This window comes from Callithrix jacchus, chromosome 6, assembly GCF_049354715.1.
Source record: "Callithrix jacchus isolate 240 chromosome 6, calJac240_pri, whole genome shotgun sequence".
Lineage (NCBI taxonomy): Eukaryota > Metazoa > Chordata > Mammalia > Primates > Cebidae > Callithrix > Callithrix jacchus.
The window spans coordinates 64780000-64796986 of record NC_133507.1 but is presented as its reverse complement, the minus strand read 5'-3'; the positions used below and the strand labels follow the sequence as shown (position 1 = coordinate 64796986).

The window sequence follows — 16987 nt, the reverse complement described above, 5'->3', positions numbered from 1 at the left end:
AGTGCCTAAAGCCAGCAAGTGGTTTAGCATAGATTGATGTCCAGGTCCCATCTCCAGGCTCACTCTACAGTAGCTGCCTGCCAAGTGCTATCTGACTTCTGGCTGGACCAGTTTTATTTGAAACCAAAACTAGTGCTGTTAAATGCCAGAGTGCCAAGTGCACTGGCTTACTGCATCAGACAACTGTAAGGCAGCCTGCACAGTTAAATGTAGAGTATTAGGCTTACTTAAAATGTTTTACAAAATACTGGATTCCATTAAATAATCATTTCTTTCCTTTTTTTTTTTTTTTGTTTGTTTGTTTGAGACAGAGTCTCACTCTGTCACCCAGGCTAGAGTGCAACAGCATGATTTCCACTCACTGCAACCTCCACCTCCTGGGTTCAAGTGATTCTCACTCCTCAGCCTCTGGAGAAGCTGGGATTACAGGCATGCACTACTATGCCTGGCAAACTTTTTGGTATTTTTAGTAGAGACTGGGTTTCACCATGTTGGCCAGGATGGTCTCAAACTTCTGACCCCAAGAGATCCACCCACCTCGGCCTCCCAAAGTGCTGGGATTGCAGGCATGAGCCATCGTGCCCAGCCATTTCTTTAAGGTTTTTTCATAATAAATTCTGGCTTAGAATTTCATTGTATTTGGGAATAATGTAAAATGCAGATTAGCTGACAAAAACATTTTTTTTTTAAAAAAGAACAAATCTGATTTCTATAATATTTGCAGTTTTGTAACCATTTTGAAGAGTAACACCCAAAAAACACTGGGAAGAACAAAAACTCATACTTGTTTTTTCTTTCCAATGTGCCCACATGATAATTGCATTTCCTGCATTTATGAGATTTCTGAATTCTCATCTTTTCTTTCATGAGCTAGAAGAAAACACCTTTCATCATTTGGTTTTATACTTCAGCCCACTATTGTTCACATCAAAAGAATGACATCCTCTACCAGCTGAAGTCTGGAATCAAAATAGAAAGGCTGTTGACAATTTAGATTTCAGGGTATTGACACAAATAAGTATGAATTCTTATGCACTAATTAGCCACACAATTAATGACTATTTAACTCTCAATATATATAACCTATTCTGTAAATTAAATGGTACTCTGCTGTAATTACTCAAATGGAAATATTTAGGTTGTAAAAAATAATATGCCCCTATGTCTTGTTAAACAACCTTGCCCATGATGGACAAAGCTTTTGTTTTCTCCAGATATAAAATGAAAATATTATTCAGAATTTTCACTTACATAGTACTGTTAATGAAATGCATATTTCTTTCAAAAATACTATGGCAGGGAATAATGCTAAATGAGAAGCTCAAACCAAGAATGGAATTTTATAATAGAGTACTGAGAGGTATAAAACAGTAATTTTAATGGTGTGGCATTTAATGGTGCCTTGGTAACAATTTATTGGTTAATGGCTATAAAAATGAATATTAAATACTTGGTTTGACAACATGCATAACTGAGCTCCTACTATTCCAATGGACAAGTAATTTGTCTCCATCTCCAACACTGACTTTTTACTAGAGTTCATACAAACTCAAATACCACCTATCCAATAACTAATCATTGTTTCTAGGTATATGCTGGAAATCATATTAAACACAGCAAGTTACACAAAAGAAGCAATAAAGAATATGGCCTTTTCCTTTTAGGGTTTCACAACAAATTGTAAACTGCATAAAGGTTATTCAAATGACAACTCAGTAGCAAAGAGTGAGTGAGCGGAATAAACCTAAATATTCATCAATAGGAGACTGATTATTTAAATTAAAATTCATCCCTGCAAGAATACAGAGCTAGAAAAAAATAAAGCTCTTTATATAATAAAATGTAATAATTATATAGATTGTTAAGTAAAAAAAAAAGCAATGTATGAAGCAGCACTCACTGTGTATAAAAAAGGGAGAAATTATATACATACACATGCTTGCTCATGAATATAAGGAGATGCACTAACTGCATGGTAGCCAACAGGCACATGAGGCTCTTGAGCAATTGAGTTGGCTAGTGTGACTAGGAAACTGACATTTTAGAATTAATTTATAGTTGTGACTTGGTATAAAATATTTCTCCAATAAAGACAACTTTATTGTTTCTAAAGATATAGAATCATATAATCATGTGTCATGTAATACATTGCTTACATTAATTTTTTTAATGTGGCTCCTAAAAAAATTAAAATTGCATTTGTGGCTTATATTTCCATTGGACAGTGCTAGTTTAGAATGCTACCAGGATTTGAAAGAACTCATAACACTGATTACCTCTGGGAAGGAAATGGGTGACAGGAACCAAGGTACTAGAAGGAGATGTCTCACCATTTTGTCATTTTTCTCTTTTGCTCTTTGTGACATCGGAATATACTGCCCATTAAAAAAATAATGAATAAATAACATGACCCATAAATACCACTGTAAAAATCTGTCATTGACACAATCGTCAATTTAATTTTGGATGAAATATTTTCTCCCACAATCAGATATGGTACTTTTGAAGGGGTTATGTATAGCCTTTGGCAGAAAACACTTCACAATAACCTAAGATCACAGAAGTGTTCCACAAACAGTACCAGAGTGACAAAGTGAATGCAAGCGATCAAAGCCCTCAGACTGCTTGTTTAGTGGCGACAGAGTCCAGCATTAGCACAGCTGCCTCTTCTTCTATCATCAGGAATGGTTCTGCTTTTATTTTCCCACTCACTGAATATATTTTGCTTGTTTTCTTTTTTCATCTTCAACCACATCCCCAGACAAAAACGTCATTATTCTTACATTTCCATTTAGCAAAGCATGTATCTATTTAGTTAACCAAAGAAGCAAAAAAATAAAATAAAATTCTCCCCTTGAAGAGAATCCCATGAAATTTATTTTTTTTTCCATCAAGCAGCAGTGTAAATACATAAGCAGATCACACAGGGCCAAGAGAAAAGAAGAAAATATGTATCATATACACAACCAAAACACACAATACATTTAAATATAAATGAAAAATCAAATTGTATATGAACATGGCATTACCCCAAATCTCCCACATTTTCCCCCTTTATTTTGAATATAAATACTTACATTTTTTTTTCTTCTTTGAGATAGCCAATTATAGAGCTTCAGATGCATCTAACAGTGAAAACTGTTTGATTAGCAGTGTCAAATTTAAGAAGCTGGCTGGTTCTCTAAGGTTTAAGAATAAAAACATCTCCCTTCTCAAATCCTAAATGGTGTCCTTTTCTTGTACTCCTTCCACTTAGATGAGAATGTCTGACATAGGTCCATATTGGTGTGACATAGGTCCACATTCTGAAAAAATGAGAGTCCTAGGGCCATGATGATAATGGGTACAAAACCATCCACAATGGCTCAGCACCTGAATGGCAACTAAGCTGAGACTGAGAAGAGTTCCTTAGTAAAAGAAGTATTAAAAGATGCTGACCATGGCATTAAATCATTTCACTATACTACTCATTCCCTGCTTCCTAAACCGTATTTCTTGGTGCCCCAAGACTATTCCTTTAATACCACTGGTATTTGTGACACTTTTGTGTTCAAACCCTTCCATATATCTATGGGATTCCAGAAAATTGGTCTCTACCTTGCCTAAGCTTTACCATAATATATGGAAACTGCAATTGTCCCAAATCCAAGACATTCAAATCCTCCATTGCTGTCAACAAAAAAGCATGAATTTGCGTTATCAAAAATTATGGCTAATATTCAAAATCCTCAGATAATTCTTAGAACTGCTACTGATTGAAACATACATTACCATAGTGTCGTCCTAAATGATACACAAAAAATGAAAATCTCAAAGTGTCATACCTCACACATACATATGAATCTTGAATTTGATTAGAAAGCTCTAAAAAAGTCTAAATAAAATTTAAGGTTAAGCTACTGATAACCATGAAATTAAATTAGTGTTAGAAATATGTTTCTAGATTTCACAAAGATACCAGCACAAACTTCAGGACTATATTTTCTTAGCATCATCTAAGAGTGAGTGGCCTACATATTTCCATATAGAATCACAAACGTAAGGTATGAATTACTCTTGAACATCATTCATTTTAGACCAGACTGGATTTCAAAATGATTACAATAAAGTGGAGTAAACTAGAAGATGGAATAGATTCTAGATGTAAAATTCATCCCAACTCAAATGTGAGAGGAAAAATGAGTGTATTTCCTCTTTTAAGGTTACTAGCATTAAATATTTTTCATTCAATCAAAGTCATATCTCACTTTTCCAAAGGGAAGAACAAAGTGCATAAGTAATAATCACAATAAAGCTTACCCACTTTCAAAGAAAGAGGAAACTTAAAAGACTGATATCATAGGATTACAAACATCTAACATTTTAACATTTAAAATTTTATTTTATCTTAGGCAGGGCACAGTGGCTCATGCATGTAATCCCAGCACCTTGGGAAGCCGAGGCAGGTGAATCACCTGAGGTCAGGAGTTTGAGACCAGCCTGGCCAATATGGCGAAACACTGTCTCTACTAAAAATGCAAAAATTAGCCAGGCATGGTGGCACTCTCCTGTAGTCCCAGCTACTGGGAAGGCTGAGGCAGGAGAATTGCTTGAACCTGGGAGGCAGAGGTGGCAGTGAGCTGAGATCATGCCACTGCACTCCAGCCTGGGCAACAGAGTGAGACTGTCTCAAAAAATAATAAAAATAAAAATATACCATCTCACGCCACTTAGAATGGCGATCATTAAAAAATCTGGAGACAACAGATGCTGGAGAGGGTGTGGAGAAAAAGGAACACTTTTACACTGTTGGTGGGAGTGTAAATTAGTCCAACCATTGTGGAAGACAGTGTGGCGATTCCTCAAGGCCTTAAAAATAGAAATTCCATTTGACCCAGCAATCCCATTACTGGGTATATACCCAAAGGACTATAAATCATTCTACTATAAGGACACATGCACACGAATGTTCATTGCAGCACTGTTTACAATAGCAAAGACCTGGAATCAACCCAAATGCCCATCGATGATAGACTGGATTGGGAAAATGTGGCACATATACACCATGGAATATTATGCAGCAATCAGAAATGATGAGTTCGTGTCGTTTGTAGGGACATGGATGAATCTGGAGAACATCATTCTCAGCAAACTGACACAAGAACAGAAAATGAAACACCGCATATTCTCACTCATAGGTGGGTGATGAAAAATGAGAACACATGGACACAGAAAGGGGAGTACTAAACACTGGGGTCTATTGGGGGGAAAAGGGGAGGGCCAGTGGGAGGGGGAGGTGGGGAGGGATAGCCTGGGGAGAAACGCCAAATGTGGGTGAAGGGGTGAAAGCAAACAGAACACACTGCCATGTGTGTACCTATGCAACTGTCTTGCATGCTCTGCACATGTACCCCAAAACCTAAAATGCAATAAAAAAATAAGGAGAAAAAATAAATAAATAAATAAAATAAAGATACATTTTAACACTTAAAATTTTATTAAATTTTATTGAAATTTCCTAGTAGAGATCATTTAAATTTAAGTTATCTGGTAGAAATCATTTAAATTTTACTTAAATTTTAAATAAAATTCAAACGTTCTTTTCACCTGCTGATGTTTTTCTCTACCACTTTCAGCTTTGCTCTCCTGAACCAGAGAAAAATAATTTTTTTGCTGTAAGTTAAAGCACCCAGCTTGTAGGAGCAAGAGACAGGAAGAACGCACACCTATAGTGTGGTAGGACAGTCTGCTCAGGAGTTTGCCACCAATAAATGGATCATGGATACCTAAGAATAACGGGAGCTGACATAGATCAGGAAATACAGATATTGTCCTATAAGACAGTGACCCTGTCTCTCTCCTATTTTTATTAAAGTAGTAATACAGCATGTAACTATCAGGCATAAAAGAAAAGAAAGAGTTGCTCTGCCCTAGGACACTTCCATTTTGTGTGTAACTCACATTCATCTTAGCACAAAGGAGAAAATAAGTTCAATGACTCCTGTAATTATCTTGATTACGGTTAACTGGCCTAGAAACTATGCCCATCCAATCAGGTCTGGGAATGGCAGGATAGTAGTTAGTCATTTCATGTTTAGCAGCTCAATTTCCTGTTTTTCCAGCACATCTTGATCAACACACAAATGTAGCAGCAGTTAAAACTTTGGCTTCAGCCACCACTACTCCCCTTGGGCTCATCTAATACTTCCTCTCTTCCATTTCTCAGAAATAGTATGTGTGCATGTGCATGAAAGCAGATTCGAGAGATGGGATCCTCAAGGACTGTTTATAAATGTCTCACCTAGATTTGAGCATCTTAACGCTACTTCCTTACAAATATATGTTGTTGTAATTACAGAAGCTATGATGTAAGGCATTACTTTAGGCTATAAAGTAAAATGGTATGTTTATTTTTTAATATCACACCAGAATGCCTACCAATTACTTGGTGTTAATCCCTCAAATTAATCACACTGAGAAACAACATAATTTTTCTAATAATTAATATTTTAAAGACATATTCTGATATCTTAGCATTCAATCCTGTTTAAAGCCAACCTACACACATTTTTTAAAATCATATTTTATAAGTACAACCATATTTTGAGTCCAAACTACTGTAACTCAGCTTCTTATTCAACCACATTTCAGAGGCTTGCTTCTGAAACACTTTGGCTATTTTCAAGTATATAACATTTTTATACCATTATGTACAAAGGAATTTTCTACAAGTCTGAGGTCACTATAAAAGAAAACCTCTGTCCTATTAAGCCATACTTTAAAACATAATAATTGTTTATATTACTACTAAAGCTCTGATTTCAATTGTAGAATTAAAAACTACAAATACTCAGTATGGTGGTTCATGTCGGCAATCTCAGCACTTTAGGAAGCTGAGGCGAGAGGATCTCTTGAGGCCAGGAACTTGAGACCAGCCTGGACAAGATGGCAAAACCCCATCTCTACAAAAACACGAAAATTAGCTGGGCGTGTTGGCACATGCCTGTAATCCCAGCTACTCAGGAGGCTGAGGTGAGAGGATCACTTGAGCTCAAGAGGCAGAGGTTGCAATGAGCTGACATTGTGCCCCTGCACTCCAGCCTGGGACACAAAGCAAGACCTTGTCTCAAAAAATAAATGAATAAATAGTTACAAACTATAAGTTTTCAACTTTGTATGAGTTGAGCTTAACAGACCAGCTTTCCTGCCTTTACATTCTTTGCTGTCTTCATACTGAGATGATAATTCCAATTAAAGCACTTCACCAAAATGCTCCAAAATTCAACTCCACAGACTTCTTAAGTCTAAAGTCAACAGTTTTAAAATATTTAAATTTATAAACAGCACAGTGAACTTAAATTATATGAAATAAATTACCCATGTTCACTCTATCATTTTTCTCAAGACTAGCCAATCTTTGAGAACCTGTTCCAAGGGATTCATTCCTCAGATATGAAGTTTGTATGCAAAACTACAGACATTTGGCCTTTTATAAATAGTCATGGGAAACTTCTTTCTCCCATACTTTTAGTTTGTTTTTACTGCAGCAGATGGGAGAAAAAAATCAGCAAAGTCATAAAAAAAAAAGTCTCAAAAACTACTATGATACTAATGTTAGAACACCAAAAGCTTGAGTATATGAAATATCTTGAAAACAACAATAAAAACACTTGCTGGAAATTATAAAGGCAGTTTGACTTTTAGACTCAAAAAAACTAGACAGGAGCTTCTTCCACCTTTGGTCCATTTCCTCCTAGGCATATTTGTTTCTAAATATCTTATTAATCATATCAGTCATTTTTTTCTAAAGTTTCTCTAGCATAGAAGTCTGGAATTCTCTTTAAAATATATTCTAGTGTCTTATAAATGTTAAAATTCTAAAATGTTTGCCAACAGCCAAGTCTAGTCTTCACTTGAAAAAGAAATCAATCACCAATCCCCATTCTGCAAAATCCCGTAGTATAAAATATGTTTTACTCCATACAGATAATAATTTTGTTTTAACTGCTATTTTAGTTCATAGTTAGAAGTTTCCTGCACTCAATAAAATTTTCTTAAACAATTACTACTTTACTTATCTTATAAGTCAGGCCAGTGGGTCAACAAACTTCTTCTGTATAGAGCCAGAGGGCAAATATTTTTAGCTTTGCAGGCCGTATGGTCTTTATCTGGACTACTCAACTATCATGTGAAACCAGGTGGATGATAGCATGCCAATGAGCATGGGTGGCTGTCTGCCAATAAAACTGTTTATAAATACAGGTGGAGGATAACAGATTAATATCCAGAATATAGAGAGAATTAAAACAAACAGATTGAAAAACAGACAAAGGACTTGAGCAGACATTTCTCCAATGATGATTTATAAATGGCCAATGAAAAGGTACTGAAAATTACTACACATTAGGGAAACAAGAATCAAACATGCAATGAGATGCTACCTCACACCCCATAGGATAGCTGCTATGGGAAATGGCACTATAAACTGAGAGTTCGTGAACGGAAATGGGAAACTTGTTTACTGTTGGTGAGAATATAAAATAGTAAAACCACTGGAAAACAACAACAACGGTATGGCAGTTTCTCAAAAAAATAAAAATAAAACTGCTACATGATCCAGCCTTTCTAACAACATACCCAAAAGAACTGAAAGCAGTGTCTTAAGAGGTATTGGTACACTCATGTTCATAGCAGCAGCACTATTCACAACAGCTAAAATGCGAAAGCAACCTAAATATCTACTGATGGATGAATAGATAAGCAAAATGTGGTCCATACATGCAATGGAATATTATTCAGCTATAAAAAAATAAATAAATTACTGATACACACTGAAACATGTATGAACCTTGAGGACATTATGTTATGTGAAATAAGCCAGTCAAAAGAAGACAGACTTTGATTTCACTTGTAAGAGGTACCTGGAGTAATCAAAATCATAAAGACAAAGTAGAATGGTGGTTGCCAGGGGCTGAAGAAAGTGAAAAGGGGAAGTTATTGTTTAACGGGTATAGAGTTTCCATTTTACCAGATGCAAGGAGTTATAAAGATGGGTGGTAGTGATGGTTCTACAATATGAATATGCTTAACAGCACTGAACTGTGCAGTTAAGACGGTAAATTTTATGCCATGCATATTTTACTACAGTTAAAAAAAAATGGAGAAAAAGGGGGTAAAAATAAAACAGGTAGAGAGCTGTTTTGACTTTTAGGACATAGTTTCCTGGACCATAGTTTGCTAACCCATAAGTTAGGCTGTGCATTTTAAATTCTAAGCATAGACATAATGTTCTTAAGCCAGTAAAGAAGTGCTATTTATACACTAACATCATGTTCCTTTTATTCCTACAGATACATATAATTTCTAGAGTGAAGTTCTTAAGATTAGAAGCCTATTTCCCAATGCCTAGAAAAATGTGTTTTATATAAAGTAAGGGTTCATGAGTTTTTGACTGATTAAAAGTAGTTGTCTTAATAACATGACACTTGGCATTTATGGTTATATAAGCACATCTGGCATTTCAGTAAAAATAGAAGGTCATAATATTGTTATTCAATCTCCTCTAATTCATGTAGAGATAATTTGATTTTAAAAGTGAAGTATATCATTGTTTTAATAAATAATTTCATTTTTTTATTCAGTAATCAAAAATCCTATTTTTGAAATATTGTTATAAATTTAATAGCTGCCCAATACCAAAAATAAGTATAAACTTTGTCATAATGAAAGAAAACTGCCAGTTTACTATGAGTTAAATTATATCATACCAAGCACAGGAATATGTTACACATTACTTCGAAGACATAATCCAAATACTGAATCTCCTTTTAAATGCTAGACATTTTTATATGCATTGAAATTCATAGTGCTTAAATATGAAATATAAACATGAATCAAGATAATGCATTTATAAGGCCACTTTAAATAAAAATCTTTTTTTAGCCATTCGGTATAATCCACGGTAGCAAACATAGCCCTATGAAAAGCATAGGTTTGCAATCAGAGCTGATTTCTAATACTCTTCCATTCCTTAGAGTTGTGTGGCCTTCAATGTGTTAATTAAGCTCTCTGATCCTCAGTTTCACTAACTGTAAAATGAAGTTAATATACTTATTCAAAAAGAAGTGTCAAAAGCATTAAAAATAATATTGTGAAGAATCTAAATGGAATCTTTCAAAAGGCTAAAGTTACAACTTGATTCCCTACAAATGATTAATAACAGCCTCTATTCTCTTTCTGGCATCAGCTCCACATCAGCTGTTGATATCTACTTAATTAATGATTCTCAAATCTGGTCACACACTACAATCATTGAGGAGCATTTTAAATGTAGCCATGTCCTGGTCCCAGACCAAGAGAATTAAAAACAGAATGGGTGGGCGTATGAGAGCCCAAGAATTAGTGTGAAAGTACCCGAGATGACTCTCATGTTGAAACCTCAGAGAAGTAACTCAACTTCTAAGTAATGAAGAACTTAGAACCAATAACACTCCCCAACAAAAGCTTAAGAAAGCAGCTGTTAAATCATTCTTTAGTTTTTCATATGCCTTCAATTAACTCCATAGCTCCAAAGCTACAAAATGGTAAAGAGAGCTTTTGTCCCCCATGTACATTCCTGAAAATTTGCTTCAAAATCAAAACATTAAGATCTCTCAGAGCAAAGTCAACCAAGCTTTTAACATTTAAATTTCGAGGAATTTTTTTTAAGCATATCTGGCAAGGAAATAACACAAGTACTAGTAGTTTCAAAGTTAAGCACCCAGGTTGATGTCAGCAATCATGTTGCTTTTTCTAAGTGATTAATGTCACTTTACTAAGTACTAACACAGAAAACTTAATTTGGCTATCACTCTGTTCTCCAATGCAGCTTTTCAATTTTCCAACCAGTGTCTCCAACAGTGTTGCTCTCTGCAGAACGAACTGCAAACCAACCCAGGATTTCCACTTCATAGAAACAAATATAAAAATGATTTATCAATTTTCATCTAGATGACTACGCAAGTTAAACCAATCAACTTTTACATACATGTGAAATTATATATATACGAATTAGATAGTATATATGTATTTATATGTATAGTATACATAAAATATGTAAATATATATTATACATGAATGCACATATTACATATGAATATATAAAGTTGCATGCAAATTTTTTTCTCAAAGAAAAAGTGAAACGATTGTGACTCAATGTCTTTTGACATCTAAACTTTTAGGTGACAAAAACAAGCCCATAAGATGTAGAACAATGTATCTCATAACAAATGCCATAAACAAGCCCATAAGATACAGAACAACAAATATGAAGTGGATACTTTTGCATGATATTAAGAAAGAGATCTAAAGCTGGGCACAGTGACTTGTGACTGTAGTCCCAGCTACTCAGGAGGCTAAGGCTGGAGAATCACCTGGGCCCAAGAGGTCAAGGTCAGCCTGGGCAACATAGCAAGGCTCTGCCCTGTCTCAAAAGAAAGGGATCTAATCCAGAATGATAAGGGATTAAAGCAGTACAATGGAGGCCAAGATGAAAGATACTCAAGATGACCAGGGGATCAGACCCTTCGAAGGCAGGGACTTCACCAGCACAGACCCTAAGGCAGGTACTATTTCTGTGCACTGTTACTTCCACTGAAAAAAAAAAAAAAGAAAGGCACCCAACCCATATAATTCAAAATATGGTAGAATGCTAAACATGAGTTAAATGCGTGAAGGCACCAAAAAAACTTCAAACTATCCTTTTTGACGTTACAATTATTATTTAGAATGTTTCAAAGAAAAAGCAGCAGCTGAGAGGCCATAAAACAATTTCTTTTTCCTAAAATAGTCATTCCTCAAATGGGCTAATTTATCATAGAATTAATGCAAGTGAGGATAAGAACATCAACTACCTTTTTCCTGAAATGTATTAAAATATTACAGAGTTGATGTTTAAATATAAGTTATCCTTTAAAATGTAGATTACTATATCATACCATGGTCAAGAAAAGATTAAAAGCAATTAACAAAATGAACTAGGCACCTGGAGTTTTTCTTCTGGTTTTATTACTAATTTGCTGAGACTGCAATCCAGTCACTCAGAGTCTCTGACCTTCAGATTCTCATTTATAAAATACAAACAATTAAACTTGGTGCCATGTTAAAATGATATGTTACAACAATGTAAAACTTGGAAAATTACAGAGCAATTATTTCCAACAGTAATATCCAAGGATAAAGACTAAACTAGGTCTCCTTGTCTATTAAAATAATGAGTTATGATCTAATTAGTCAGTTTTATAGCAAGAAATTTACCTCCAAAACTTAACAATTATAACGTATTAAAATTGCTGCCTGCCACTTCTCACATACTCTTATCTCAGGTATTTTTCACTCAATTTAAACCTTTTTTTTTTAATGTTCTGGGGTTTTTAAGAAAGAACAGAAGCAATAATGAATATTAAGTATTCAACAACTCTTATATGACAGGCACTCAGAATATGCCAAAGGACAAGCTAGGCAAGTGGAAGAAGACAAATGATGTAGAGAGGTAATTTTTTAATGTTGATATTTTTCAGGTAGTGATAACTTCTCTGAATAGAATAAGGTAACATGAAATGAGAGAACAATGGTGGTGTTTTAGATAAGGTGTTGGCACATTTTTTCAGATGCCCCTACTTAAATTTGAAAAGGAGAGGGCAAAAGTCCTTTACAAATATTTAACAAATTAGATAAAGCACCTTTGTACATTCTTTTAAAGTGAAGAATTTATCAGTTTAACCTTCAAATTCTCAAAGGGGCTGGGTGCACTGACTCATGCTGGTAATCCCAACACTTTAGGAGGCCAAGGTGAGATTGCTTGAAGCCAGCGATTTAAAATCAGCCTAGGGAACATAGCAAGCAAGACCTTATGTCTACATTAAAACAGAAAATCAAGAGTAACATCTGAAGGCTCTTACTATAGTCATCCTTGCCACTAAAAGTGTTTTTCCATTTCTTTAACACAGAGCCATCTGACCTCATCAATTTATTTAAAAGTCCCCAGTGACTTCTGAACACCCATGGGTGTATTTTGTGAAAGCAGGTATGTTTTTCTATCTTTGTTTTTTAAAGTTCCTTAACCTAATCCATTTCAAAATCTAATTTAATTCTATCTTATTTTACAATCGGAAATCTGTCTCATCATCAATTCACATAATTCTGCAGCTCCACTTAGGAACCTTGCTTTTATGCTCAGTATCTTTCTACCAATATATTTCTTTACTCATCTTAACGTGAGAACGTATGGAAGAATATATGATAATTTAAACAATGAAAAACTTGGGGAAAGATAAATGAAAGTCAAAAGCAAGAGGACTATTTGGAGAGGAGAAAGCTAACTGGAGCAAAATGAAAGAATTAATTCATATACATGTTTCCTCTATGTAAAAATTATACTAAATATCTTTTAGATTAGTCATGTTGCTTTGAGACTTTTCCATGTTTCCTCTAGACAACTGCCAATGTTCGAATAGTCTCTGATGAATACACATGCTGTGACTTGCTTCTAAGGAAACGCCTGTCGTGTTCCAGGGAAAAATGACTTCCACACTCTTAAATCAGGAAAACCGTACAAGTCTCATTCATTAGTGACAACGTCGATTTTTCCTTAACGTTTCTATTTCTAGAATGCTCATATTCTCATTAGGACATTTCTGCGTTCAGGTAAAGAAAATAAACCACGTTGGGAGAACACTTGGGGAAAAAAAAGGTGTACTACATCAAAGGGGTTTCCCACTTCAGGAGCTAAACTAGCATCCAAGTTACTCCTGAACTATTTACTAAGACCAAGGTTATTTTAGGGTTTTTTTCATCTTTTGCAGAACTACCTGTTCCCACTACTGTTTACTCAAATACTTAGCAAGGTGACTATTCGCATATCTGGCAGGAAGACATGCTTCATTTAACATTAACTCATCATGTGACAGCCCCTTCCCCTCCAATCTCTTCTCAAACATGTGAGGATAAAAAGAAAAGTAGAGTTGTTTGCAATCTGATTTGCGCTTGGTTTTGGCACCAGCAATTGGCCACAGGCACACACACACCCCCAATCAGAGGCGCGCACCCCGCTCGCTCCCGGAACTGTCAAGCGGGCTGACAGCTGGCACACCTTCCGTCGCCCTCCACCCTCTTGCAGAAAGCCCACTCCTTACAGTCACGTTGACACTGCTCACCTGCCTGGGCCTCGCCCATGGCCAAGGAAACTTTTGCCCTCTTCCCAGGAGCTCACTTACAGGTATCGTCCACCGCTCCTCCAGAGCCCAAACAAGGGGCCCTTTGTTAGAGTTTTTGCTCCCGGACTCCTCACCCAATTCCTGGCATTCAGCTGGCCTTCAGCAATCCGGGCAGCCCCGGTAGGAAGGCAACCAAAAACCAGCCTTCCGCCCGGGTGGCCTCCGAGAAGGCCGGGAAGAAGCAGCCTCCCCGGCTGCGTGGAGGGCGGCCAGTGAGTCAGGCCGCCGGCAGGGCAGACAGTTGCCAGCCAGGTGAAACCGCCGCGGCCTCGGGTCCTCGCCCTACCCGGGGAGCGGCGGCGCGGCGCTCTATGCTTACCCGGCTGGGGCGGCGAGCGGCGTGGGCGCCGCCTGGGCGTCCTGCGAGTGCGGGGTTCGGCCGTCCATAGCCCTGCGGGGCGTTGCGCGGGCTCCAGCTCCGAGACGGCGCGTCACTGCTGGGGTGGGAGAGGCCAGCGGGTCAGGGCGGGACGCGCGCTTTCACGAGGCCGGAGCGGGGCTGGCTGAGCGTCAAGAGCCCGCCCGAGCCGCCCCAGCCCCGGCCGGCCCGCCTCCCGGGTGCGCTTTCCACCTGCGGGCCGAGGCTCCAAACCCTCGGGCGCCACCGCCGCCGTCGCCGCAAGGTCTAGCAAGCTCTAGGAGTACGGCGGAGGAGGAGGTGGCGCTGCAGCCCCCGCCCCGTGGGGTTTAGTGAGTAGCCATTTGGCGCCTCTTTGGGAGGGAGAGGAGCTGCCCCGGCTGGAAGCGGAGGAGGAGCGGGCCGGGTGCACGGGCAACGCCGCCACGCCGGCAGCGCACTCCCGGGCTCCTCCGGCCGAGTTTGCACAAACAAAACGCCCTGGGAAAAGTTTTCCCGAAGAGAAGTTGGGAGGGCTGATCTCTCTTTTTCCCACCCAAGGCTCCTTCCTACGTTCTTTTCCGAAGGAGACAGTAGCTCTCCTGTTCTCCCTCGCGACTTCCTCTCCTACTCTTCCCTCCCCCGGCCCTCAGGCGGCAGCTCGGCTCTCAAGCCAGAACTTGAATGGAGAAGCCGCAGCCCCTGCGAGGCTTAGCCCAGAGCGGGCCGGGCCGACTCAGCGCCTCCCCTGCCCCGCGGGCGGGGTGTGGGCGCTCGCTGGGCGCTGGGGGCCTCGCTGGAGCCCGCTCGCTCACTCACCCTGCCCCATTTCCCTGCCGGGAGTCCGGGAGCTCGCCGCCGCCTCTGCCGCACGGTTGCCCAGAAGTGGGGACGAGCTCGGCGGCATCTGAGCGAGGGAAGCAGCGAGCCGGAGAGAGGAACGGGGCGGGGGTGGGCCGGGAGCGAGTTGGAATTTCCTTCCCCCAGGGCTTCGGGGTTTGGGGTCCAGCTGGGGGGAAGCTGAACCGAAAGGAAGCTCCCAGGCAAGGTGTTCCCATTCCCACCGCTAGGGCTGCGCTTCGGGAAGCCTGCTGCGCCAGAGCAGGACAGGTGGGGAGGAAGGGAAGTTACCTGCCTGGCCAGGACCCGAGGGGAGGATTGGGGCCTCCGCGGAATGCGGACAGAAACTCTCAGAGTGGGGCCTGCAGTCTGACCTTCGACGTCCAGGATTGTGTGTGTGTGTTTTTCTTAGCTTGTATTTTTAACTTGACCTCTAAGGTTGCCATTCTTTTAAAAGTGCACCTGTAACACAGATCTTACTAATTGGTGGCAGGTTTAAGCTTGCCTGTCTTCAGAGGCATTTTTTGTAAAAGCCTATAACAGTTGTGACATGAAAACTGGTCAACAGTATGTCTGATGACAGTCTGTAAGAATTAAGTGATAGATTTTATTCACTTATTGGAAGTGTTACAAGCATAAAGGAATCATACACAGCTGTGTGCTTGTACGTTTTAGTATCCACGTGCATGCCCTTTAGATGATTCTTTACACCTGACAGGTACTAGGTAAAAGTTACTGCGGCTTTTTGCCATTTTAAAAGTAATGACAAAACCGCAATCACATTAGTACCACCGTAATATATTTGCATATTTTATATTTTTTATAAGTGCCAATTGTTTTAAGGTGCAAGCCATTCTGATGGAACCAAAAATGTGTTTTCAGAAAAAAATGTGACATTAAGAAATCAACTCAAAATTACATTTAAAAACAGATATTTGCATTAAACTGACGGAGAGATCTTACATGAAGGAACACCCTGAAGAAGACCTCTGCTGTAGTACTGACATCAAGTAATAAACCTGTGTTAGCCACTGATAGAGTAACAGTTGGAAGATATTAAAATTAAATATTAATTATCCTTTAGTTGTTTATCCATTGCAGCAACAAAAAAAGATTGCTGAACTGAATGTCTAGCAATGTACTATTTGCCTATCATAGGCAGGCATTAGTATTTATTTCTTCCAGTGCATTATGTAGTCCTTTCAGTGCATCTTTGCACATAAAAAGAAAAAACCACATGACTCATTTGGATTACAATACTGGAACCATATTAGAAAAAGTTGCTTTTAGAGAGCTTAACTAATAGTAATGCAATTTATTTAAATACCCCTGGATTTTAGTCTTTAAATAATAACTCTGGTTAAACAATTTCATGAATCATTTATGCTTCTGAATGTGAAGCTATGCAAGCTTTTACAGTTGCTTGCAACAAATATTGAGTAACAGTGAAACTTCTTTAAAGTCATATCTTTCAATCACAAGACAAGATAAAATCTTTAATTAGTTTCACCCTTAATTTATGACATACCAGTAATATTATGGACCCTAATACTAGTAAGATTAGGTTAATCTTAATCAT

At 38.3% G+C, this 16987-nt stretch overlaps 1 protein-coding gene across 50 annotated transcripts in view; it reads right to left on the bottom strand.

Moving 5' to 3' along the window:
- The window catches only part of COBLL1 (cordon-bleu WH2 repeat protein like 1), a 164592-nt gene extending 149017 nt beyond the window's left edge, over nucleotides 1–15575 (bottom strand). For 28 of the 50 annotated variants that reach the window (XM_035304642.3, XM_035304643.3, XM_078327480.1 and 25 more), the window contains exons 1-2: nucleotides 15388–15575; nucleotides 14551–14668 (exon numbers count right to left, since the gene is read on the bottom strand). In XM_035304642.3, coding sequence (XP_035160533.3) covers nucleotides 14551–14668; nucleotides 15388–15475 — 206 coding nt within the window. In that variant the 5' untranslated portion in view covers nucleotides 15476–15575. Of the gene's footprint in view, nucleotides 1–14171; nucleotides 14859–15387 lie in introns of those variants that run through there. The other 22 variants (XM_035304644.3, XM_078327485.1, XM_078327502.1 and 19 more) reach the window with 3 other exon arrangements.
- Between the last annotated feature and the right edge of the window lie 1412 nt (nucleotides 15576–16987).